This window comes from Sapajus apella, unplaced genomic scaffold, assembly GCF_009761245.1.
Source record: "Sapajus apella isolate SASKATOON/1434 unplaced genomic scaffold, GSC_monkey_1.0 scaffold64, whole genome shotgun sequence".
In the NCBI taxonomy this organism is placed as follows: Eukaryota; Metazoa; Chordata; class Mammalia; order Primates; family Cebidae; genus Sapajus; species Sapajus apella.
In genome coordinates, this window is record NW_022437004.1 from 4,912,718 (window position 1) to 4,939,417 (window position 26,700).

Sequence of the window (26,700 nt, forward strand, 5' to 3'; positions counted from 1 at the left end):
GAAATACGTGAAATAGGCAAAACTAAATACCTCCCAGGCAGCCTATGACAATGTCAAGAGGGTCACCTCTATCTAGAAGATCTATTTATTTACTAATACAGACAAGAACAAAAATGCTTTCTTGAAACCTTATTTAGGGACAAAAATGTAAATACAGGTCAGGCACAGTGGCACATACCTGCAATATCAGCACATTGGAAGGACAAAGAGAGGATCACTTGAGTTTAGGAGTTTGAAACCAGCCTGAGCAACATAAGGAGACATCATCTCTACAAAAAATAAAACATTAGCTGGGCATGGTGGCACATGCCTGTGGTCCCAACTAGTTAGGAGGCTGAGGTGGCAGGGTCCCTTAAGCCCAGGAGGTTGAGTCTACAGTAAGCCATGATTATGCCTCTGCACTCCAGCCTGGGTATTAGAGTGAGACTTTATTTCAAAGTGTGTATATATTATAATCCATGTATGTAACAAAATTAAGTGGGATTGTTCATTAACATATTTGTTCTCTACCTTCCTCCATCCAGGTTAGCTAGGTATCTATGTCACTAACAGGACAATGGCAGCACCGACCTAGTAAAATATAGCACAGACCAACGTATTACGTATCTATATAGTAGTCAAATATTAAACTTCCCTAAAGAACATAAATATTCAAGTTCTGCATGAACATCACATGGCCTAAATTCTCCTAAACTAAAGAGACTGAGACAAAATATATCCAAAAATATATAACAAACATGCAATTTATATTATGCAACTTACCTGCAGTTGCTAAACAGGATCTCATCAGGGCAAAGATGGCAATCACATAATGGGGAGTCATTTTTATTTCCCCAACAGTGCGTATCATCCAGTCGCTTCAGCCTGCTCAGAGCAGGCTCAATCTTTGCAAATCAGAAGTAGTCTTAAAGTTCCTCCTTGCAATTTTCAAATTGCCTATGAAACAAATTTCAATAAGAAAACTTAATGTAGAAACTTTATAAACAAACAGACACTAAAGTTAAATGGAGAATTTCTGAAAAGCATAATATAAGAAATTTATCTAAAAGATGCCAAATAGGGCCAGGCATGGTGGCTCATGCCTATAATCCCAGCACTTTGGGAGGCTGAACTGGGCAAATCACGAGGTCAAGAGATTGAGACCATCCTGGCCAACATGGTGAAACCCCGCCTCTACTAAAAATACAAAAAATTAGCTGGGCATGATGGCACATGCCTATAATCCCAGCTACTTGGGTGGCAAATCACGAGGTCAAGAGATTGAGACCATCCTGGCCAACATGGTGAAACCCCGTCTCTACTAAAAATACAAAAAATTAGCTGGGCATGATGGCACATGCCTATAATCCCAGCTACTTGGGTGGCTGAGGCAGGAGAATTGCCTGAACCCAGGAGGCGGAGGTTGCAGTGAGCCGAGATTGTGCCACTGCACTCCACCCTGGCGAAAGAGCAAGATTCCACCAAAAAAAAAAAAAAAAAAAAAAAAAAAAAGGCCAAATAGCACTCAAATACGCTAGAATGAGGGCAGTACCAACCTAACACAGATTTTTACAGCAAATACTTTTGCAAATGACAGGCTTGTTTTTGACATTTTAAATCTTTGGCTCTATAGAGAATTTTCAGGACTACAGAAGAAAATCAAGGTGCACCTGAAATACAACATCGCCAGTTAAGTTGTAGTACCAAAGTAATCAATGACACTTGATATATGCAACCCTAGTGCCAGCAAGAAAACAAAACCAGCTCTGATTAGAGACTCAATCTAATGTTATAATGACAGTTATCACAAGGATCAAATTAAGTTGCACTGAGAATCTATCTGAAAAAATTAAGAAACATAAAAAGGCAAGGTTTTTATTTCAACTGTTTGCCAACATTTTAACAGAAGAAAAATCTTCCCTGTCTCTCAGCCCATCTGAGACTATCTGGTTACTGGACTAGAGGATCTAGAAGGTTCTTTCTAACCTTTTCCTGTCCAGAATTTTGAATGAATTTTGTGGTGGTTTGCTTAACTTGAATATTCCCCCCATTGCCCTAATGGTTACTGATTTAGACACTCCAAGGTATATTTTTCCAGCCCTCTATCCCTGAGCCTGGCACAACTTAGAGAAGTTGTTCAATTAACAAACATTTACTGAGTATTTACTGTGTTCCAAGCATGGTTCCTTCTCATCAAGAATAAAAGTTGTGAGTAAAAGTGCAAAGACCCTCCCTGATCTAAGCCCTGGAAAAGGCAGAATGGTGGAGTTTCCAGAAGCCATCTCAAACACCTGGGGTTTGTGGCCTTGTTACCCTTACTCAGAAAATATTACCCAACGGAAGCTGCCTACTACCTTCAGAGACAAAGCCAATATGCGCACTTCTGGATACAGTACAAAAAAAAAAAACTTTTTTAATGAGCTTTTAATTAAATTGTCTTAGTTTACTGCATCAAGTGTCAAAGAGAAAGGTATTTAAAATGGCTCTTTGCAATTTTAGCATTGCCTATGAGAACAGGGTTTGAAATAGGGTGACAGTGGGAAATCGGGTGACTCCAGGACAGAAATGAGAGGGAGCAGAAGCCGTTTCACTGAATTCTCTTCTGGGTTTTGTATTAATACCACATGCAAGTATTACCTATCTAGAAATAATAACAGTAAAGTTCCAATTTCAAAAAGAATTTCTTAGATGTGTCTTAAAACTAAATTATTATATAGGCAGGAGGCAATATGGTTCAATCTTTTTCTTCTTTTTTTTTTTTTTTTTTTTAACAAAGTCTCACTCTGTTGTCTCACGATCTCGGCTCACTGCAACCTCCACCTCCTGGGTCCAAGCCATTCTCCTGCCTCAGTCTCCCAAGTAGCTGGGACTACAGTTACGCACTACCATGCCCAGCTAATTTTTGTATTTTTAGTAGAGACGGGTTTCACTATGTTGGCCAGGCTGGTCTTGTGACTTTGTGATCTGCCCGTCCTTGGCCTCCCAAAGTGCTGGGATTACAGGCATGAGTCACTGCACCCAGCCGGTTCAATATTGATATACGATAGTGCTTAAAATCCTAGTGTGAATAGAATATGGATTATGATAAAGATTGAAAATCTGCCTGAGTGTGAATCCATTCTGCCCCCTATCAAATGGTAATGTTAGGCAGCTTACTCTTCATGAAGGAACATATCCTGTGGTAGGAAATGTATGGCAGGCTGTTGTGAGGATTCAGTTAGTTAATATACACACACACAATGCTTAGAAAAGTCCCTAGCACATAACCAACCACTGAACGTTAGCCATGATTACTGCACTGGTCACTACTTGTTCATTCTCTTTGAGTATTTATACCAGTAAAGTGGAGAAATAAGATATAGCTATTGATGTAATTCTTAGCCACTGTAAATCCAGTTCAATCTTTTGTTTACTGAAAAATAAACACTACAACAGACAACAGGAGATAAGCTAAAGAGGGGAATCACTAAAAGAACAAAATTGCCAGTCAAGTTGAGGCACAAGTCATCAATGGCACAATGGCCTTGTCTCAACAGCTGACTAAATTATAGAGATAATCTGGGAGCCATTAAACTGACTTAATTACCCCTCAAAGTCCAACATTTCTATCACAATTCCACATCAACTCTGATCATGTGGAAATCTTCTATGTTAACTGAAAATTCAACAACCACAAAGAGTATTTGTATATATTTTTTCCCTTCAAAATATTAGAATCCATAAATTAGCAAATTGGCTCACTAGAACTATAGTGCCTCCTACCTATATAATAATTTTGATAAGGGCCGGGCGCGCTGGCTCAAGCCTGTAATCCCAGCACTGTGGGAGGCCGAGGCGGGTGGATCACGAGATCAAGAGATCGAGACCATCCTGGTCAACATGGTGAAACCCCGTCTCTACTAAAACTACAAAAAATTAGCTGGGCATGGTGGCGTGTGCCTGTAATCCCAGCTACTCAGGAGGCTGAGGCAGGAGAATTGCCTGAACCCAGGAGGTGGAGGTTGTGGTGAGCCGAGATCGCGCCACTGCACTCCAGCCTGGGTAACAAGAGCGAAACTCCGTCTCAAAATAATAATAATAATAATAATTTTGATAAGGAGAAACCTCTCTGAAAGAATATGCTACTTCAGCAAATGTTAAAGACAACTTTTATAAAGCAAAACCCTGTAAGGAGATCTCAGAAGAAGATGACTTCCCAGAGGATTTTATGGAGCACATAAACTGTAAGCGGCACGAGGCTTGTGGGAATATTTAATGAGCTTGCGTCACTCCGCCCACAGCTGCAAAGGGTCTGAGGGTCTGTGCTGTTAACCCAGGGGCTTCCACTAGGTCTGAACTAACCTATGGAAAAGAAAGGCAAATGGTTCCATTAAAAATATAGGCTGCAAATTGCTGACAAGAATATTGGGCAATTATTAAAATGCAGCAATTACAGATATAATAGAGCCAAGCTAAACAGTTTGATGCCCAAAGGCAAACCACAGCAAGTTTACACCGGATCTTAAAACATCTCTGAGGAAGTCCTGGACAAGTTGAAACTACACACTGCTGTTTGTAACAAAAAGGGAGCTTTTCTTCTTTTAGCTTAAAAGTCTCTCCATAATGTAACTTGTTCAAAAAGAAAATAAACTGCAGAAGGCTTTTGTCTAATCTCCCCAATGTGGTGAAAGGCTCCAAAGGCAGAGGAGAAGCAAAAGGGAAGCATGTCATTCTCATTCAGCTGAACTCCAGATTTGGCCACAACTTGTACACCTCAGTGCCTTAACACCCAACTTGGGAATCAGTTCCCTAATTAGAACGCTGGATGGACTGAAGGCTTCCAAAAAGTTGTAGCTTTGACAAAACTAAGGAAATACAAACCCCTCTTTCCTCTGTGAGGTTCTACCACATTGAGTGCAAAGACTGGGGGCTCCTGATGCTGATTTTTTGACCTCAAAGAATCTCTGGACTTTATGAACTAAATGCTTTCTTTAGAATTACAGGTTCTGAGGTCAGGCGCGGTGGCTCATGCCTGTAATCCCGGCACTTTAGGAGGCTGAGGTGGGTGAATCATGAGGTCAGGAGTTTGAGACCAAACTGGCCAACATGGTGAAATCCCATCTCTACTAAAAATACAAAAAATTAGCTGGGTGTGGTGGCACATGCCTGTAATCCCAGCTACTCGAGAGGCTGAGGCAGGAGAATTGCTTGAACCCGGGAGGCAGAGGTTGCGGTGAGCCGAGATTGCACCACTGTACTCCTACCCAGGCAAAAGTGTGAGACTCCATCTCAAAAAAAAAAAAAAGAAATATGAGTTCTGGCTGGGCACAGTGGCTCATGCCTGTAATCCCAGCACTTTGGGAGGCTGAGCTGGGCATATCACCTGAAGTCAGGAGTTCGAGACCAGCCTGGCCAACATGGTGAAACACCAGCTCTACTAAAAATATAAAATTTAGCTGGGCATTGTGGTATGCACCTGTAATCCCAGCTACCCAGAAGGCTGAGGCAGGAGAATCGCTTGAACCCAGAAGACAGATGTTGCAGTGAGCCCACTTCAATTCAGGAGACAGAGGCTGCAGTGAGCCAAGATCATGCCATTACACTCCAACCTGGGCAACACAGCAAGACTCTGTGTCAAATAAAAAGAAAGAAAGAAAGGAAAGAAAGAAAGAAAGAAAAAAAAGAAAAGAAAAGAAAAGAAAGAAAAGAAAGAAAAAGAAAGAAAGAAAGAAAGAAAAGAAAGGAAAGAAAGAAAGAAAAGAAAGAAAGAAAGAAAGAAAAGAAAGAAAGAAAGAAAAGAAAGAAATATAGGTTCTGTCTATGGAGCCATTCCTTTATTCCTTTAGTTTCTTAATAAACTTGTTTCCACTTAAAAAAAAATGTACAAATATAAATAGGGTACTCTGAGATCGTGAAAGAGCAATTTGGGGTAACAGTCATTTTGCCCACATTTCAAAGCAGCATGTTCCATTTAAAGGGTAGGTGAACTTTGATGAATAAATCAACATTTAGCATTTATCAATGAACAGAAGAAAATTCTGAGTGAGAACTTAATGGGCTTTAAAAAAATAAAAAACAGACAAATGTGCTGCTAATTCTGCTAATTTCACAGATCCCCGTGTTTATTTATGAGGCCATTATACTAAGGATACTGGCCCACCTGCCCTCATAACCCAACAGAATGCATGGGTAAAGACCAAGATTAGCTGAAAATAGTCCCATCCAAATGAATCCTTAAAACCATGGTGGTCTAAACCAATATTCAAAAGGAACTGGTTGGGTACAATATTCCCTAAGGCGATGAGAGAAATCTTGCTCTATCTAAGAGAAAAACTGTGGCAAAATGGATGCCTGGCAATAGGCTTAGAGCCAATAAGAAAAAATTAGTAGCTTCCCCTTAGATGGCTAATGTGGCCTGGCTACATCCATGAGTTGATTCCAAATCAGAACTAAACTAATCCCCATCTTCAGACAGATTTGGCACAAAGAGAGAAAAATCCTATATTTGGATAAGAATCTGGAATCACATCCAAGCACAACTGATATTCAATAAATACTACTACTATATGCCAGGCACTGTTCAAGATGCCAAGGACATAGCAATGAAAAAAGAAGCCAAAAATCCTGCCCTCAGGGAGCTTATATCCTAGTAAAAATATCATCTGCTTTCATGCAAAACATTTAATTTCCTGAGTTTCTTCTTTCAACAAATCATTATTGCTTACCCTGATAGGCAATGGCTAAACAAAGAGGCATGTTTTTTGCCCTTGTGGGCTTAAAAGTTGGTGAAATAAACAGACAATAATCACAAATATGTAATTACACGGTATAATCAGAGCTCTAAAGGAAAAGTATCTGCAACCTGAGGATAAGGGAAGATTTTAAAAGTCAGGTGAGGAATGACACTGCAGGCAGGGGAAGAATTACAGGAGGGAGGAGGGCTGCAGAGCTGAAAGGCAAAGAGAAGAGGAGTAAGTTCAATGAGGGGCTTAAACAGAGAATGGAGTGATCACATGGGATTATTAAATATTTCCCTCACACTGTACAGAGAACAGACTGAGGAGAGGCCAGAGTGCCTGAACAGTCAGTTGAGATTCTCACAGCATGTCGGACAAGAAAGGATGGATGTTTAGATCAGAATGGAGAGTTTCCTCCTTTGTAAAAGGAGTAACAGATGAAATTCCATCACAGGGTTGTTGCAAGAATCAAATGAGATTGTGCATGCACAGTATTAAAACTATCATTATTTATCATTAGCAAGCTGTTTCTACCAAAGAGATTTATTATGCTGAGGTGTCAGATTAATTAAAGTCCCAACATTCTCTGGCTGCCAGGGGCAGGAAAATAAAGGAGGAAGATTATTCTGGAACCACCTGTACTGGTAGGCATGGGGGAGGCAGCAAGCACAGAAGGTACAAGGAGAGCAGGGAAGCCTGACTCCACTCTCTCTTTCTGTGCCGCTGCCTTCAGAGGTGAGGTGGGCTGTCCCTCCAGAGCCAGCCCACCCTCATTCCTGGCTGAGAGCATGATCAATAAATCTGGCCCCAGCAGCCTTGGTTTACTTGGGGCTAAACTTCAGTCTGTCCTTAAAAACCCTTCCATCTATCCCAAGCACAACACACCTCGCTCCCAAGCAAAATAAAGGAAAAAGGGATGGTGAGTATAGACACATTTCACAAAGTTGGAAAAGACCATGTGTTATTCAAACTCATAAACTAGGATGGCTTTTTCACCCACCCTTGCAATACTCTAAGAACCAACTTTTCACATTTAAGATTTTTGCATCCAAAGGTTTCTATCGCTTTTCATTTATGAGGGTGTCTGCTTTAAAGCTAGAATTAAGAAAGAACGGTATTTGCAGGTTCAAAACCTGGCTTACCCAGCTGTGTTACAGTGGACAAGTCATTTAGCCCCCACCACTCCCTCATCTGCAAAATGGTAGCAAATATTTTGATTGTAATATATGAGACAGAATATAGGCATGGTACGTAAAATAATACCTGGCCACGTGGCCCACACAGTCTATTTTATTTTATTCTTTTTTTTTTTTTTTTTTTTTTTTTGAGATGGAGTTTCGCTCTTGTTACCCAGGCTAGAGTGCAATGGCGCGATCTCGGCTCACTGCAGCCTCCGCCTCCCGGGTTCAGGCAATTCTCCTGCCCCAGCCTCCTGAGTAGCTGGGACTACAGGCACGCGCCACCATGCCCAGCTAATTTTTTGTATTTTTGGTAGAGACGGGGTTTCACCATGTTGACCAGGATGGTCTCGATCTCTTGACCTCGTGATCCACCCGCCTCGGCCTCCCACAGTGCTGGGATTACAGGCTTGAGCCACCGTGCCCGGCGTATTCTTTTTTTTTGAGATGGAGTCTCACTCTGTCATCCAGGCTAGAGTGCAATGGCGCAATCTCAGCTCACTGCAATCTCTGCCTTTGGGTTCAAGCAATAATCCTCAGCCTCCCAAGTAGCCTCAGCTTTCCAAGTAGCTGGGATTAAGGGCATGTTTTGTATTTTTAGTAGAGACGGGGTTTTGCCGTGTTGGCCAGGCTGTCTCGAACTCCTGACCTCAGGTGATCCACCTAGCTCAGCCTCCCAGAGTACTAGGATCACAGGTGTGAGCCACCACACCCGTCCCCACACAGTCTATTTTAAATAAATAATAGTCATTGGTATCTTTATGGTTAAAATACACCTAGTCTTTCAAAAAAAAAAAAAATAACCAAACTACTAATAGCAAGGCAACAGAAATAGTTATTTATAGCAAATTTTGTATTATTTTTGAGATTAGACTTTATCATCTAGAATTTTAAAAATTCCCTCCATCACCAAAAAAATAATGATTCCAAATTCCATACAAGGTATGGGTTCTAAAGATACTCATAATGTAGTAAACCTGTTCAAATGGTGGCAAAGCCATTGCCTCAACATTTCTGGTATAAGTTACAAGGATCTGGCTGCAGGACCCCTCTCAATTCTGTTTGATGATTCCCAGTTAGCTGCAGGGGTTTAGCTGGGGGCTGTGGGACTAAGTCTGGCACTGCCACCAAACCAACCAAGCTACCTAGAATGAGGAATCAGCTATCATTGAAACGTCATTTTAAACCATAAAGCTATAATTATTCTAGCAAACTCCAGCACACTGGAATATTCTCAGGACAACAGTCACCATCCCTCAGGCCCTAGCAAGCACCTGGCCACCAACAAAATCTTTCAATAGCCTGTACAACGTAGCGAAACGCTGTCTCTACAAAAAATTTAAAAGTTCACAGGGTATGGTGGCTTACAGCCCAGGCACATGTAACACTAAGAATTAAAACTCTTCAGGCCGGGCGCGGTGGCTCAAGCCTGTAATCCCAGCACTTTGGGAGGCCGAGGCGGGTGGATCACGAGGTCAAGAGATCGAGACCATCCTGGTCAACACGGTGAAACCCCGTCTCTACTAAAAACTACAAAAAATTAGCTGGGCATGGTGGCGCATGCCTGTAATCCCAGCTACTCAGGAGGCTGAGGCAGGAGAATTGCCTGAACCCAGGAGGCGGAGGTTGCGGTGAGCCGAGATCGCGCCATTGCACTCCAGCCTGGGTAACAAGAGCGAAACTCCGTCTCAAAAAAAAAAAAAAAAAAGAATTAAAACTCTTCAATGATTGCCCACTGTTGTGGTGATAAACTGTAAAGCTTCACGTGGCCACCAACCATCATCTAGTTAGTCCAAGCTCATCTTCTGCACACTCCAGCCACACTAGTATCAATTCAGTCCCACAAAAGGGCCAACTCCTCATCTTCCAAAAGTAATGCTACTGTATCGGAACTCACCATCCCTCCGTGGTCCCCCTAGAATGATCACTTTCTAACATCTTCAGGTCTCAGCATAAGCCTCCTCTGATTCCCTTGGACCAAGTGAAACTTGGACACCCAGAACACAGTACAATCCAATGCTTCAGGTTGTAATTATTATGTAATTATTTCTTTCCAGGTATGGCTTTCCCACTGTCTTAATTCCAGCAAGGTAGATCACGATCTACCTACACTTGGCTGATAGTGGGCATCTAATAAAGGTACCACAGTGGACTACAGGTATAAACTACTACTGTGCACACTACAATAAAAATAGTACAGGTATTGATCGACTTACGACCTATGCAACTTACAACCATTTGACTTTACGACCACAATCGCTAGCCACGACTGCTCCGCGTCTGGCAGCGCAAACGTTGCCCAGCTGGGCATACGACAGTGCGGACCAGCTTCCGGCAGCACTACCATCTCCGCGTGCACCATTTCAACTGTTATCCCAGACTCGGTACAGCAATTTGTGTTTTCTGTCTTGGATATTTTTCATCAAACCCCTCCTAATAAACTTCTTATATATTTCGAAGCAATGGACCCAAACGTTGAATGATTTGTAAGGATTGAACGGATGGCACACGATGTGTTTTGTTCCCATCGTGAAATTTATGAAGAAAAAAAGAAACATACAATTCAGACAAAGCTCACCATGTTTATGAAAAAACCAGCTCCAGTAACCCCAACTGCTGCCTCAGATGACAACATCAACGATCCGCAGCCAAGCACCAGCGGCCAATAAAATGTTTCGTACGTGTTTATATATTTTGATATGTTTTGCAATTGGGAAAATGTTTCCTATGGTATTTTTTACACCTGTATTTTGTATTTTTGTATGCACCTGTATTTTGTAATTTTGTATGTTTTGCAAATATTAAACCAGTTGTACTGGTAAATGCAGTGTTTTACTTAAACCTGACAAATGTAAAAATAAGAAACAAAATGGTGTAGATACAAATGGCATAAAATGAACAAAGAAAATTATGATATATGACAATAAAAGAAAATTATGATAAAATATGACTTAAAGATTTTTATAACATAATTTCACAGTACTATACATATAGCCTACTCAACTTACGACCAAATCATGTTACGACCGGTCTGTCTGAACCAATCGTGGTCGTAAGTCGAGCACTAGCTATACAGGCGGGAGTGGTGGCTCAACCTCTAATCGCAGCAGGCAAATCACTTGAGGGAGGCCAAGGTGGGCAAATCACTTGAAGTCAGAAGTTCCAGACCAGCCTGGCCAACATGGTGAAACCCCATTTCTATGAGAAATACGAAAATCAGCCAGGCATAGGGCACATGCCTGTAATCTCAGCTACTCAGGAGGCTAAGGTAGGAGAACCACTTGAACTCAGGAGGCAGAAGTTGCAGTGAGCGGAGATCACACCATTGCACTCCAGCCTGGGCGACAAAGCGAAACTCGTCTCAAAAAAAAAAAGAAAAGAAAAAGAAAAAATAGTACAGCAGGATGATAAGCTATTAGAACACTTCTCAATAACAGATAAGAGGTGTGTAAAAGAACCTCAGGCATCCTCAAAGGAACAAGAGGCAGGAGTGCGATCAACAGCGTGTTTTACCAGCTCAGACCTTTTGGATCCTACTTCCTGCGTCTCTAAAACAAGGGATTAAACAAAGAAAATCTTTTTTTTTTTTTTTTTTGAGACACAGTTTCACTCTTGTTGCCCAGGCTGGAGTGTAATGGCACAATCTTGGCTCACCACAACCTCCACCTCCTGGGTTCAAGCAATTCTCCTACCTCAGCCTCCCAAGTAACTGGGCTTACAGGCATGCACCACCACGCTCGGGTAATTTGCTGTATTTTTAGTAGAGACGGGGTTTCTCCAAGTTGGCCAGGCTGGTCTCAAAACTCCCAGCCTCAGGTGATCTGCCCGCCTTGGCCTCCCAAAGTGCTGGGATTACAGGCATGAGCCATCACGCCCAACCTAAGAAAATATTTTATTCTATATCATAATTGTCATTATATGGATTAATAATCCTGAATCCCTTCTAGAAAATGAGACTTAAAACACACTTGTGGGCCGGGCGCGGTGGCTCAAGCTGGTGGCTCAAGCTGGTAATCCCAGCACTTTGGGAGGCCGAGGCGGGTGGATCACGAGGTCAAGAGATCGAGACCATCCTGGTCAACATGGTGAAACCCCGTCTCTACTAAAAATACAAAAAATTAGCTGGGCATGGTGGTGCGTGCCTGTAATCCCAGCTACGCAGGAGGCTGAGGCAGGAGAATTGCCTGAACCCAGGAGGCAGAGGTTGCGGTGAGCCGAGATTGCGCCATTGCACTCCAGCCTGGGTAACATGAGTGAAACTCCGTCTCAAAAAAAAAAAAAAAAAAAAAAAAAAACACCACACTTGTGGAAATCTGAAATGCATAATTATGTAAAGGCTAGCAGGAATAACTTCACAAAACGGGAAAGTGTTATCCAAGAAAAATATTCAACTTGACAACCTAAGAATAAATAAAATATTAATACCACATTAGCTATTTTAATATGTAAATTATGTAAACAAAAAGTATTTAAATGCAGTATCTTCTGAATGTAAGCACACATAAAACCTGAATTTTGTCAGATCTGCCCATTTTATCACAATTTGCCATTTTTACACTATTCTTCAAAGTCCAAGTACTCTGCTCATGCTCCTCACCTTATTCCAAAAGAAACTTCTGACTAATCCCATCCTACTGTGAACATTCTGTCTACTTAACATTTTGTGTATAGTTCGTTCCACGTTATTTTCTAGTCAGAGCCAAGCTGGAATGTTAGAAATAGGTAATATCTACTCTGACCCTTTAATTTTACAGATTAGCAAACCCAAAATTAGAAAAGCTCAATGACTGGCCCAGCTTTACACAGCTACTTAGTTGCAAAGCCAAGATTTGTCCACATGCTGCTTTGTAATTATTCTGTGGTTGATCAAGTGCCTATACCTCATTCTCCTTCCTGTTAAAAGCCAACACCCCTGCTTTCTTCTGAACCCACAAAATGTCTCAGTTACCATCTATTGAACACCTATCATGTATATCACAATTTCTCATTTAATCCTCTCAACAACCCAAGGAGATAGATGCCCTTTATTCCATTTTATAGTGAGAAAAGTGGGGCTTCAAGATGCTAAGCAAGGCTGGGTGCAGTGGCTCCCACATAATCCCAGCACTTTGGGAGGCAGAGGCCAGAGGCTCACTTGAAGCCAGGAGTTCACAACCAGCCTAGGAAACATAGAAAAAATAAAAATAATTTGAATATCAGGAGTTTCTGAAAAAAAATTAAAAATAAAATACAAATATCAGCCAGGCATGGTAGCACACACCTATAGTCCTAGCTACTTGGAAGGTTGAGGCAGGGGGATCACTTGAGCCTAGAAATTCAAGGCTGCAAGGAAGCTATGATGGCACCACTGTACTTTAGCCTGGGCAAAAGAGTGGGACTCCGCTCTGTCTCAAAAAAAAAAAAAAAAAAAAGATGCTAAGCAACCCCAAGTCACCCCCTTATAAAGCCTAGCACCAGGATTTAAGCCCAGGGCTGTGTAATTCCACGCCCATGCTCTTAACCACTACAAACAGGGCATCCTCCAGAAACAGCTGACTTCCAAAAAAAAAAGATAGGGACTGTGCCTATTACTAAGCCACTGTAGACATCAACCAGGCCCTGCACGGGCAGTTACTTTCTGGTGGTGGGTAGTCTGATGAGATCTGGCACAAGTGACAAATTATTTTGTTCTGAAACCAGGGTGGCAGGCCTCGATCAGCAGTTTTATTTGACTTTATTCCTTCACTCAACAAACATTTATTAGCACCTACCCTTTCCTGGGCACTGTTCAGGGAGGTGGGCACACAGCAGCGAATTAAATACACCCCTTTTTTCACATAGTTTACCTTCCAAAGGTGGGGACAGACAGACAACAAATAAATAATATGTCAAGGCATGAAAAGACCTAGGAAAAAAAATAATGCAGGTTAACGAGAGAGAGTGGTGACAGGCCACATGCTATTTCAGACAGGGTGGTCAGAGATGGCCTCCCAGACAAGGTAACATTGAAGCACAGAGGTAAGAGACAAAGCTATGAAACTATGTAAAGGAAGGGGCTCCCAGGCCGTGGAAACAGCGAGTGCACGGGCCCTAAGGTAAGAGCATGTTTGGTTTGTCCTAGAAGCAGACCACAGTACAGCATAGTGGAAAGTGTGGGGGCCCCCACAGCCTACCTGAGTTCAAATCCCTGCCCTACCTTTTCTAAACAATCTAATTTTGGGCAACTTACTTAAAGCTCCACACTTGATCTGTAAAGCAGAGATAATGATTCTATCTCCTTCACGGGGTTGTTATGATGATTAAGTAAATTAATAAATAAAGCACCTACTCCCTAGTATGTTGTTAGAATTCAGGAAATGGTGGCTATGATTATTTTTAACTACTCATTGATAACTCAGCTCCATTCTAGACAATTTATTTTCAATGTGATACCTTTGAATCCCAGAGTGAATGACATTGCAGGCTTTGTACATGCCCAATAGCTTCCTCCTAAGCCTTTGACTTTCTTGGGTGGGCTTCCTATCCAAATGTTGAGGGCCCAGTAGGAACCATGCTGCTGTTGTCTCAATAAGAGCAGGAAACAAATTCCTCTAACTTTACTATTACACTAATACAAATTATGTACTTCATTCCACATAATCCCTACCCCCAAGAGTATGACATTACTTCAGAGCTGAGTTTATTGCCCCATGGATTTAAGGTATTGGTTTCACAAGACGGGGTCCTGCCAATCTTGACTTCCCACTAGCTTCACCAGTAGAAGCAAGCAGAAATTTCAATAACAACCCCTTATCTTAAGAAGGGTTAAAAACTTCACTTCAAAAGATGGTAATTTAATTTTAAAGAATCCATTCTCCAATGTCCTTTTTGCCTAAAATTAAGGTTTCTTTTCAAAGAAATTAGAACATCAAAGCAAAACTCAAGAGTCAACTGGCCTAAAAGTCTCAAGACTGAGCACAGTCCCCAAGCAGGGCAGCTCTCGAAGGGGCTGTGTGAGCAGACAAGGGGATGGGCACAGAAGCAAGGCAAAACATGAGGTCGCAGGGAAATTCTGCCCTGTTTGCCCCTGCCGTCTTCCCTAGCTCTTTTCTTTAATGCTGTGTTTGCTTTTCATCTTTGTAGCCTGTGGGGTTAAAGGGCAAACCACAGGCAGAGAGAAACCTCAGCAAGTCTGTGCCTGTTAGAGGTAAAATGGGAGTCTTCCCAAACCACTTGTAAGGATGGGGGGTGGGGGGGGCCCACAGTGCTACTTCAAATCAGACAATGAAAAAGAGATCAGTGTTCTCTAGTCCAATGACTCTTAAACGAGGCTTTTTATAAATCAGATTCTCATAGGCCAGGCTCGGTGGCTCACATCTGTAAACCCAGCACTTTGGGAGGCCGAGGTGGGCAGATACCTGAGGTCAGGAGTTCAAGACAAGCCTGGCCAACATCGTGAAACCCCATCTCTACTAAAAATACAAAATTAGTGGGGCTTGGTGGTGCGCACCTGTAATCCCAGCTGCTTAGGAGGCTGAGGCACGAGAATCACTTGAACCTGGGAGCCAGAGGTTGTAGTGAGTCAAGATCACCCCATTGCACTCCAGCCCGGGCAAAAAGAGCAAAACTCCACTCAAAAAAATAAAAAAAATCAGATTCTCCATCCTCCAGATCTGATGGTTTTTCCTTTTTGGTGGGGAGTAACAAAGGGGTGGACAGGGTTTTACTCTGTAACTCAGGCTGGTGTGCATTGGCATGATCATAGCTCACTGCAGCCTCCAACTCCTTGGCTCAAGCTTTTCTCCAACCTCAACTACAGTCCCTGTAAGCAGGGACTACAGGTATGTCCCACCATGCCCGGCTGACTTTTTAAAATTTTTTTATAGAGATGGGGTCTCACTATGTTGCCCAGGCTAATCTTGAATTCCTGGCCTTGTATAATCCTCCTGCCTCAGCCTCCCAAAGCACTGGGATTAGGGGTAAGCCATCACACCTGGCCAATTTTTTTTTGAGATGGAGTCTCGCTCTGTTGCCTAGGCTGCAGAGCAGTGGCGCTATCTCTGCTTACTGCAACCTCCACCTCCCAAGTTCAAGCAATTCTTCTGCCTCTGCCTCCCAAATAGCTGGGATTACAGGTGCCTGCCACCAAGCCTGGCTAATCTTTGTATTTTTTTTTTTTAGCAAAGATGGGGTTTCACCATGTTGGCCAGACTGGTCTCGAACTCCTGACCTCAAGTGATCTGCCTACCTCGGTCTCCAAAAGTGCTAGGATTCCAGGCATGAGCCACCACTCCTGGCCCAATTTTCCCTTTCTAGTCCCTTTCCCTGAGTACACCAATAACTGGGGCTATAAGAAATTCATAAAATGGGCTGGGCGCTGTGGTTCATGCCTGTAATCCCAGCACTTTGGGAGGCCAAAGCTGGTGGATCACTTGAGATCAGGAGTTCAAGAGCAGCCTGGCCAACATGGTGAAACTCCGTCTCTACCAAAAATACAAAAAAATTAGCTGGGTATGATGATGCATGCCTATAATCCCAGCTACTTGGGAGGCTGAGGCAGGAGAATGGCTTGAACCTGGAAGGCGCAGGTTGCAGTGAGCCAAGATTGTGCTACTGCACTCCACCCTGCACAAGAGTGAGAACCCTGCCACAAAAAAAAAAAAAAAAAAAAAAGAAATCCATAAAATTATGTTTGTCATTCATTTATTCATTTAATAATGTTTATCGAGTGCCTGCTTCATGCCAGGAGTGTTCCAGGTGTGCGTACTCAACAGGGAACAAAGCATAAAAATCCCTGCCCTGATGGGGCTTTCATTCTAGTCAGAAGAGACACACTATAAAAAATGCATAATTATGTATTATATAGAGACAAATGCTAAGAAAACAAACCAGAAAAAGGAGAGACAAAGTATGTGTGTGGGGTTCTGGTTTGGTTTGTCTGTTTTGAGTAACAGCCTAACAAAAGTGAATTCTGTAGTTATTTGGGGAAAAAAACAGTCCAAGCAAAGGAAACAGCACATGCAAAGGCCCTGAGACAGAGTGTATCTGACGTGCAAAGTGACCAACAAGCAGGTGCTGGAGCAGAGTAAGCAAGCCAGGAGGGAAGCCAACTGGGTCACCAGCATGAGAATGGTGGGCTGATTGTACAGGGCTTTACAGATCACTGTGAGAATTTTGGCTTTTATTCTGAGAAAGACAAAACGAAACAGTAGAGTGTTTTTTTGTTTGTTGTTTTTGTTTGTTTGTTTCTGAGATGGACTCTCGCTCTGTCACCCAGGCTGGAGTGCAATGGTGAGATCTCGGCTCACTGCAACCTCCACCTTCCGGGTTCAAGCAATTCTCCTGCCTCAGCCTCCCAAGTAGCTGGGATTACAGGTGAGCACCACCATGCCCAGCTACATTTTTGTATTTTTAGTAGAGATAGGGTTTCACCATGCTAGCCAGGCTGGTCTAGAGCTCCTGACTTCGTGATCTACCCACCTCAGCCTCCCAAAGTGCTGGGATTACAGGCGTGAGCCACCTTACCCAGCCAAGAGTGTTTTAAGCAAGGGAATAAAGGAATCTGACAGGTTTTATCACAATCATTCTGGCTATTGGATGGGAACTAGATTATAGAGGAGTAAGGAGGGAAAGGCTATTCTCTTGTTCTCATCTTCAGAGGAACTTAAAGAAGATTATTCTAAGCCCCACTCTAACCATAAACTCTGATTCTGAGTTGATTTCCTGTGTCTTTTCTATAGCTATAGTTTATATCAACCGTAAGCCCGATCTCTCCCCAAAGTCATAACTGAAGTAGGCTGAATTGAAGAATTCCATTTGACAATACATTTACAAACCAGGCCCATGCTACACACCCAGGATACCAAGAAGGTAAGTCTCGATCCTGCTCTGGGGAAATCCACAATCTGCCGAAGGAAGAAAAAACATTCTCAAGAGTCAGCAAGAGAAGCCCCAGCCAGGAGGAGCCACACGAAGCTCCACCGAAGGAGCTGGCAGCAGTGAGAGCCTGGAAGAGTAAGCGGGAACCCCCACAGAGGAGGGACATGGGAAACACAGAAGGTGACACTGTGGAGGCTGTGGACCACAGAGAAGTAATATGGTGGCTTTTGGACTTTCACAGAAAAACCTACAGAACAACCAGATGGCACTGTCCAACAGGCTGTTGGAAATCTGGGTATGAAATTAGAAACTGGGAGCTGCTGCAATTGAAGCACAGAAATATAAGCAACTAAACGTAGACTGAAAAGAGAAGAGAGAGGAAAGAGAAGTGGAGGAAGGAGAGAGGAGGGGAGGGGAAGAGAGGGAATATGAGGGGAGAAAAAGAAAATGGAGCATTGGAAAATGTCAACCCATAAGGATCAAGCATTAAAAAGGAAGACTGGGGCAGGCACTGTGACTCACATCTGTAATCCCAACATTTTGGGAGGCCAAGGCAGGTGGATCACCTGAGGTCAGGAGTTCAAGACCATCCTGGCCAACATGGCAAAACCTCGTCTCTACTAAAAATACAAAAATTACCCGGGCTGGTGGCACACGCCTGTAATCCCAGCTACTTGAGGGTGGGCAGGGGAGGGGATGTGGCTGAGGCAGGATAATTGCTTGTACCCGGGAGGCGGAGATAGCAGTGAGCCAAGGTCATGCCACTGCACCCCAGCCTGGACAATACAGTGAGACTCGGTCTCAAAAATTCTTAGAAAAAGAAAGAAAAGAAACAGAAGACTGAAGAGACATCCAGAACATATGAGGAAAACCAGAAGAACTAGTTTCAGGAAAACCAAGAAAAAAAAATGGGAGAAAAAAGAAAATAAAGCAGCAAATGCCTCAGGGAGAAGACAACAAAGATGCCTACAAAAAGCAAGCATGAAACTTTGCATTCGCATTTCGCGCCTCTTCTAGCACGCATGGGGGTGTGGTGGGCGTGGGAGCCGGCAGCAGGCAGGAGAGTAAACGGGAGGTGAGAAGAAAAGCATCAAGAGCTAAAACACATTAGCCTCAGTGACAAGACTAAGAATTATCAAAGATTCTGTAGTATCAGGAAAGTCTTATTCAACACTCTGTGGAGGTGTAAGGTGTGAGAAACAGGAACTAAGACCTGCCACGGTTGATCTTCTGGCGGTGGAAAGGAGATTTCTTGGTTAACACCTGGATCTCACAGGACCACTAATCCCGAAACTAGCAGCAGGCATCCCAAAAGCCTAGTTGCTTCTGACAAGTGCTGAGGACAGTATATTCACCCACACATCATCCAAATACTAGGCTTCGAACCTCCATACCTTTCCCACACTAACATCCCTAGTTTTCTCCTCCAGCAGAACAATGCTAGGCAGCAGGAATTACACTTCAGTTTAAAGCATGGTAAAAAGTATATATAACAAAAACCATAGTACCACTACCAGGTATGATGTGAGCCCATAACCTGGCACCATTCAGGCAGGAAAAGGCTTTACCAAAAACATAAGCTAGGTCCCGGAACACTGGACCCAAACCCATTCATGTCAGCAAAAATTGCCTAAATGCTCTTCTATTTGCTCTCTGAGAAACAAAAAGAAGACGAAGGAAGAAAAAACCTTTAATCCTAAAATTATTCTTAATTTCCAATACAGAGCATTTGAGAAAAATCTGAAAGCCAACAGAAAAACTAGCAGGTTCTTTAAAATGTGACTACAGTCCTTTCTCCTTTACCCTCTGCAAAAAAAAAAGCAACCCAACTCCCAAATGATCATTTTTCTTGGCTTAATTTCACTATTTTTTGTGATACATAATTGAAAACAGACTGCTTTTTCCTCGCTTTAGAGAACAGGATCTTCAGGGGTATAAGAGTTGCCAACTACAGAACCTCAACCTTAGCAAAACTTCTTTTGCAAACCTCTTACCTATCTACCTACTTGAAATATATATTAACTCCAAAGAAAACACTTAAATTCCTATTATTATGCAAAAGTGGATTTCTCCCAACAAATTAAACACTCCCCTCCTTTTCCTAGCCTCCTTACCCATTTAAATCCTGCTTTATGTTCAGCTATCTCCCATTCAAACATGACCAAAAGCCCTAACCTGCATGGTATCTAGATGGGATACTTTTTGGAGACATTTTCTTTTTTCTTCTTTTTTTTGTGTGTGTGGTGGGGGTAAGGATAAGGTTTCATTCTGTCACCCAGTCACCCAGGCTGGAGTGCAGTGGTACAATCATGGTTCATTGCAGCCTCGACCTCCTGGCTCAAGCAATCCTCCTGCCTCAGCCCTCCTGAGAAGCTGGGTCTGCAAGCGCACACCAACACCCCTGGCTAATTTTTAATTGACATTTTCAGGAATTTAGCAGAATTGTTCCCACAGGAAACCTCCTTATTTAGCCCACACAGTGAATGAAATTAAAACCTGGAACAGCTTAGAGAGCAACCACTCTAACAACGAAATAAAGATGCTACAAATTAAGAAAGGATATAAATATGGAAAAACGTGAAATACAACAAGTGGGTCATCCTTCCCCTAGCTCCTGTGTCAGAAATATGATACATCCAATGTACAGCTACTGTAACAAATAATGAATATGACAGATTAAGAGCTCAAAGACAAGCGTATTTACAAAATGGGTTGTTGGCCTATGTATTTTTTTCATGATTCAGATGATTTATCACTAATACGTAATAAGTAACAATCTCTCTAAAGTCTTGAAAATAAGAAAATGAATAGGAATGTCTATTCAGAAAGGCTTTGGCAAGAAGATAGGCCAGCAATAGGAAACATGCCCATTTAGATCAGAAACTTCTCCCACACACATAGGGAAGACCTTAAACTGCAATGTTATAAAATGTATGTAATGAGTCAATGGTGCTTTCCCTCAAAGTTTAATTTGCCAACCAACTGCACAAAATCAAATATAACAAAATGAGATACTTATTTTTTGTGGAGACTCAGAAGAGTTTTGTTTTAAAGAAAAAAAACCATAAAAGAGATAACTCACAACAACACAGTATCTATCTTAACAAAGCATGTAGGTACCACATGAACACACGGCTTTGTGATTAGAATCTAAGTTTTTTGCCTCAAATAACCTTCCAAGAATGAAGAAAAAAAAAAAAAAAGCCACATCTGCTCCAGCAATTATCACACAGTTAGTTAATTACAAAATGAAATTTGCAAACAACCACCAGAGTATTTTTGCATCCAAGGACCAATATCACACTGTCAAACAATAAATCACTTAAAATGCTAACAAAACAATACTCTCAAAAGGAACTCTTTTCAGTTGCCAGATGGAATTAAGCATTCATCAAGTTTCCATTAGCAAAATAGTACAATACAAATTTAAAAAGAAATCCAAAGTTCTGCTAGACCCTTCACCTGGCCCATTTGATGTTCTCACCTATCAAAGGTAGTGAGTCATGCCAGTGAAAACTGCAGACCTTCCCCCAAGGCAACGTGATCCTCAAGGACTAGTATCTGCAAAGATTGTTTTCTACAGATCATTTGTTCAAGGACTAATCAACTTAAATGTGTTTTTACAAATGATCCATCAGCAGTCTTACACAAAAACCTGACCTTTGGCATACACCAGAGAAATGAACTATGTGCCTGGAAGGACAGAAAAGCAGGTGTTTCATCCTCCTGCAAATAGCACCCAACTCCAAAGGCCCCTTTCACTAGGAGTCCAGTGTCCAAGACAGTCCGGAGAGTATACGATTCTGTATACCAATATTTTTTTAAGTAAAGATAGAGCTAACATTTCAGACTTAATTCTAAATTATTATCCTGGCAACAGTTTAACATTCAAGTCGGCTTGTGGGTGTGGTGGCTGACACCTGTAATCCCAGCACTTTGGGAGGCTGAGGTGGGTGGATCACTTGAGGCCAGGAGTTCAAGATCAGCCTGGACAACATGACGAAACCCTGACTCTACTAAGAATACAAAAATTAGCCACATGTAGTGGCCCACCCCTGTAATCCCAGCTACTCGGGGGGCTGAGGCACAAGAATCGCTTAAACTCAGGAGGCAGAGGTTACAGTGAGCAGAGACTGCATCACTGCACTCCAGCCTAAGTGACAAAGCAAGACTCCGTCTCAAAAAAAAAAAATTAAAATCTAAGTCTAAAAATCAACTTATGGAAAAGTGGATTTCTCCCAACAAAGTAGACACTCCCCTCCTTTTCTAGCCTCCCTACACATTTAAATCCTGCTTTATGTTCTTTTATCTCCCGTTCAAATATGACCAAAAGCCCTAACCAGCATAGTATCCGGATGGGATACTTTGCCAGGCTCTACATATAACAACTGAATCTTCTTCCCAGGCTAGAAGATTTCAACATAAAAGAAACACAGCACAAAAAACAGACATTAAACTCCCTCCCCCCACACACCAAAAAATTATCGTCAGCAGGGCACATTAGGATGGCCTGAAGGCGTGGTTCTGGGGCTTTTGTTCCAGAACTTCCATTTTAAATATGGTCTCCATCCCTCATAAACAGTTGTCAGCCTATTAAGTCTTCATCTTTGGCCTGAAACACTGAAGAATAAAAAATGAAGACTGAATTCCAAATGAGAGTGGGCTCATGCAGCATTTACATTAATGTTTCAAAAACACATTTTGGGTGAGAGAGCAAGACATCAAAATCATTATTCTTTAAGTGGGGAGGAAGAATGCTTGGAAATTTGTGCTGATTCTTAAGCAAGGAAGGACTTTGCAAGCAGAGAAAATAAAGCTCAATGTCAGTTAACAAACAAATGTGCTATTTCAAAAGATATAAAATAAGAAATCTAGAAATGGACAGAGCCCAGGAAATGAACCCAGATCCTTGTTGTAAGGCCCTTCCAAGCTGTGTTGATTTATTTCAGCTTAACTAGAAACTGAACAAATTAGCAACAGCTTGTGTTTTATGAAATGCTGCAAAGAAACAATGATATCATTCCAAGTGTTACTCTGAAGATGTGGAACCAGAGAAATTACTGCTATAGATCTTGGTACACTTAATTTTCTTCCTACAGAAATGCCCTCACAAATCTGTTGAAGGCTAACTGTTATGTGTTAAATGTTAGCCTTTCATATAACTTAGATTCACTCTTAAATTCCAAATTGTTTATATTCCTAGTGGCAATGCATAATTGCTTTTTTTTTTTTTTTTTGATACGGAGTTTTGCTCGTTGCCCAGCTGGAGTGCAATGACGCGATCTTGGCTCACTGCAATCTCTGCCTCCCAGGCTCAAGTGATTAGTGATTCTCCTGCCTCAGTCTCTCAAGTAGCTGGGATTACAGGCATGCACTACATGCTGGGCTAATTTTGAATTTTTAGTAGAGACGGGGTTTCTCCATGTTAGTCAGGGTGGTCTCAAACTCCCGACCTCAGGTGATCTGGCCACCTCAGCCTCCCAAAGTGCTGGGATTACAGGCGTAAGCCACCATGCCCAGCCTAAACATTTAAAAGGCTAACATTTTTAAAATTTACTATTGTTTTAAATACATTTAAAAATATAAGAAAAATGTTCCAGTAGACTGACAAAAAAATGGCAATAAAATCACTTTTAAATAACTGCTAAGAATGAAAAAGAAGACTGTCCTCCAGCAGCTAATAAATCTGACAGCCAGGTGCAGTGGCTCACGCCTACAATCACAACAATTTGAGAAGACGAGGCAGGAGGATCACTCAGGAATTTGAGACCAGCCTGGGCAACATAGTGAGACTGTCTTAAAATATATATATGTTTTTTATATTATAAAATATATATTTTAGATTATATATGTGACATTTTATATATATGGCTTTTTTTTGTTTTGTTTTTGTTATTCTGAGACAGAGTCTCACCCTGCCGCCCAGGCCAGAGTGCAATGGTGTGATCTTGGCTCACTGCAACCTCCACCTCCCAGGTTTAAACGATTCTCCTGCCTCAGCCTCCTGAGTAGCTGAGATTACAGGCGTCCGCCACCATGCCCAGCTAATTTTTTTTTTTTTTTTAGACAGAGTCTTGCTCTGTCACCAGGCTGGAGTACAATGGCATGATCCAGGCTCACTGCAACCTCTGCCTCCTGGGTTCAAGCAATTCTCCTGCCTCAGCCTCCCGAGTAGCTGGGATTACAGGTGTGTGCCATCACATCCAGCTAATTTTTGTATTTGTAGTAGAGACGGGGTTTCACCATGTTGGCCATGCTGATCGCAATCTCCTGACCTCGTGATCTGCCCTACTCAGCCTCCCAAAGTGCTGGGATTACAGGCATAAGCCACCACACCCGGCCATATATTTGTATATTTAAATTTTTATATGAGTAAGTATATAAATAAAAAATAAATCTGACAATTACAATTTTTATCCAACAGCAATGAAAGAACCACAAAAATACATTTCAAAATGAATTATCAAGAACCAGGGGTGGGTCCAGCGAGGTGGCTCACGCCTGTAATCCCAGAACTTTGGGAAGCCAAGGCAGGTTGATCATGAGGTCATGAGATCAAGACCATCCCGGCCAACATGGTAAAACCTCATCTCTACTAAAAATACAAAAATTAGGTGGGCATGGTGGCACACGCCTGTAGTCCTAGCTACTTGGGAGGCTGAGGCAGGAGAATCACGTGAACTTGGGAGGTGGAGGTTGCAGTGAGCCAAGATCACGCCACTGCACTCCAGCCTGGTGACAGAACGAGACTCCATCCAAAAAAAAAAATAACGGGTAATTCGAAATGACCACAGGGCAGAATCATCCAGGCAAAATATTACAGCAATGTTACTACTTACACAGCCACTATCTAAATTCTAACTCTTCTGTCTGTTAAGCTTAAAATGTAGTCAGGGCCTTTCACAGATTTTTGAACCCAGGAAATTGATCATCACTTGCATGCTAAAAAAGTCAGCAGCAATCACCTTCTTAAAACTCAAAGGACGGGCTGGGTATAGTGGCTCACACCTGTAATCCAAGCACTTTGGAGGCCAAGGTGGGCAGATCACCTGAGGTTGGGAGTTCAAGACCAGCCTGACCAACATGGTGAAATCCCATCTTTAAAATAAATAAATAAAAATAAAATTAAAAAAAAAAAAAAAAAAAAACTCAAAGAACGGTTGAGTTCCCTGGGCTCTTAGGCTCGGATTCTGCCCTCAGAAAAACAAGCACTCACCTGACTTTTGCAAGTCACAACCAAGTTTGCATGCAAGAGAGAAAAATTAATTCCTTTGAGTCTTAAAAAGAATGTAACAACACTTTCCTTCACGCAAACCAATTTATCAATAAAGGCTTTCTGTAAGAAAGTCCTAAGCAACCTGAAGGTATCTTGGCCCCCAGCTATCAGAGCACTGAATAAGGACAACTAATTTGCCAACCTCCAAGACCAGGAACCATAAGCCTATTAAGGAGTAGGAGGTCATAAGTGTTTGTTGAATTACTCAAGCAAAGTAGAGCAAAGCAAAGAAGACTAAATGAGATCCTAAATAAATGCTACTCTGTAGTATAAGTGCAATGCTAAGATTTAAAAAGAAGGGACTGAGCCGGGCGCGGTGGCTCAAGCCTGTAATCCCAGCACTTTGGGAGGCCAAGGCGGGTGGATCACGAGGTCAAGAGATCGAGACCATCCTGGTCAACACGGTGAAACCCCGTCTCTACTAAAAATACAAAAAATTAGCTGGGCATAGTGACGTGTGCCTGTAATCCCAGCTACTCAGGAGGCTGAGGCAGGAGAATTGCCTGAACCCAGGAGGCGGAGGTTGCGGTGAGCCGAGATCGCGCCATTGCACTCCAGCCTGGGTAACAAGAGCGAAACTCCGTCCCATAAATAAATAAATAATAAATAAATAAATAAATAAATAGATAGATAGATAGAAGGGACTGGGCTAATTTTGAAAGTTATTTTAAAACAGGATCCATAGGACCCTAGCACGCTAAATGAAATAAAGGTAAATGAATACTACATAATATGGGGTTGGGCGCAGTGGCTCATGCCTGTAATCTCGGCACTTTGGGAGGCTGAGGTGGTCAGATCACAAGGTCAGGAGATCGAGACCATTCAGGCGAACACGGTGAAACTCTGTCACCACTAAAAATACAAAATATTAGCCAAGCATGGTGGCACACCCCTGTAGTCCCAGCTACTCGGGAAGCTGAGGCAGGAGAATCACTTGAATCTGGGAGGCTGAGGTTGCAGTCAGCCAAGATCACACCACTGCACTCCAGCTGGGCAAGAGTGAGACTCTGTCTCAAAAAAAAAAAAAAAAAAAAAAAATATTCTACATAATACGCAAGAAACAAGAAAGGAAACTGGCCTACAAAACTACCGACAAGAATTGAAAACCATTTTTTTCAGACAGAGCTTTGCTGTCTCCCAGGCTGGAGTGCAGTGGCATGATTTCAGCTCACTGCAACCGCCACCTCCTGGGCTCCAGGGATCCTCCCACCGCAGCCTCTGGAGTAGCTGGGATTACAGGTGTGCACCACCACGCTTGGCAATGTTGTATCTTCTGTAAAGACTGTGTTTTGCCATATTGGCCAGACTGGTCTCAAACTCCTGACCTCAAGTGATCTACTCGCCTCAGCCTCCCAATATGCTGGGATTACAGACATGAGCTACTGTACCCAGACAAAAACCTTTTTTTAAAAGTCAAGTTTGGCCGGGCGCGGTGGCTCAAGCCTGTAATCCCAGCACTTTGGGAGGCCGAGGCGGGTGGATCACAAGGTCAAGAGATCAAGACCATCCTGGTCAACATGGTGAAACCCATTCTCTACTAAAACTACAAAAAATTAGCTGGGCATGGTGGCGCGTGCCTGTAGTCCCAGCTACTCAGGAGGCTGAGGCAGGAGAATTGCCTGAACCCAGGAGGCGGAGGTTGCGGTGAGCCGAGATCGCGCCATTGCACTCCAGCCTGGGTAACAAGAGTGAAACTCCGTCTCAAAAAAAAAAA

At 42.4% G+C, this 26,700-nt stretch overlaps 1 protein-coding gene across 4 annotated transcripts in view; it reads right to left on the reverse strand.

The window, feature by feature from the left end:
• The window catches only part of TGFBR3 (transforming growth factor beta receptor 3), a 220,378-nt gene that overhangs the window by 190,130 nt on the left and 3,548 nt on the right, over nucleotides 1-26,700 (reverse strand). For all 4 annotated transcript variants that reach the window (XM_032247873.1, XM_032247871.1, XM_032247872.1 and 1 more), the window contains exon 2: nucleotides 763-936. In XM_032247873.1, coding sequence (XP_032103764.1) covers nucleotides 763-850 — 88 coding nt within the window. In that variant the 5' untranslated portion in view covers nucleotides 851-936. The remainder of the gene's footprint in view (nucleotides 1-762; nucleotides 937-26,700) is intronic.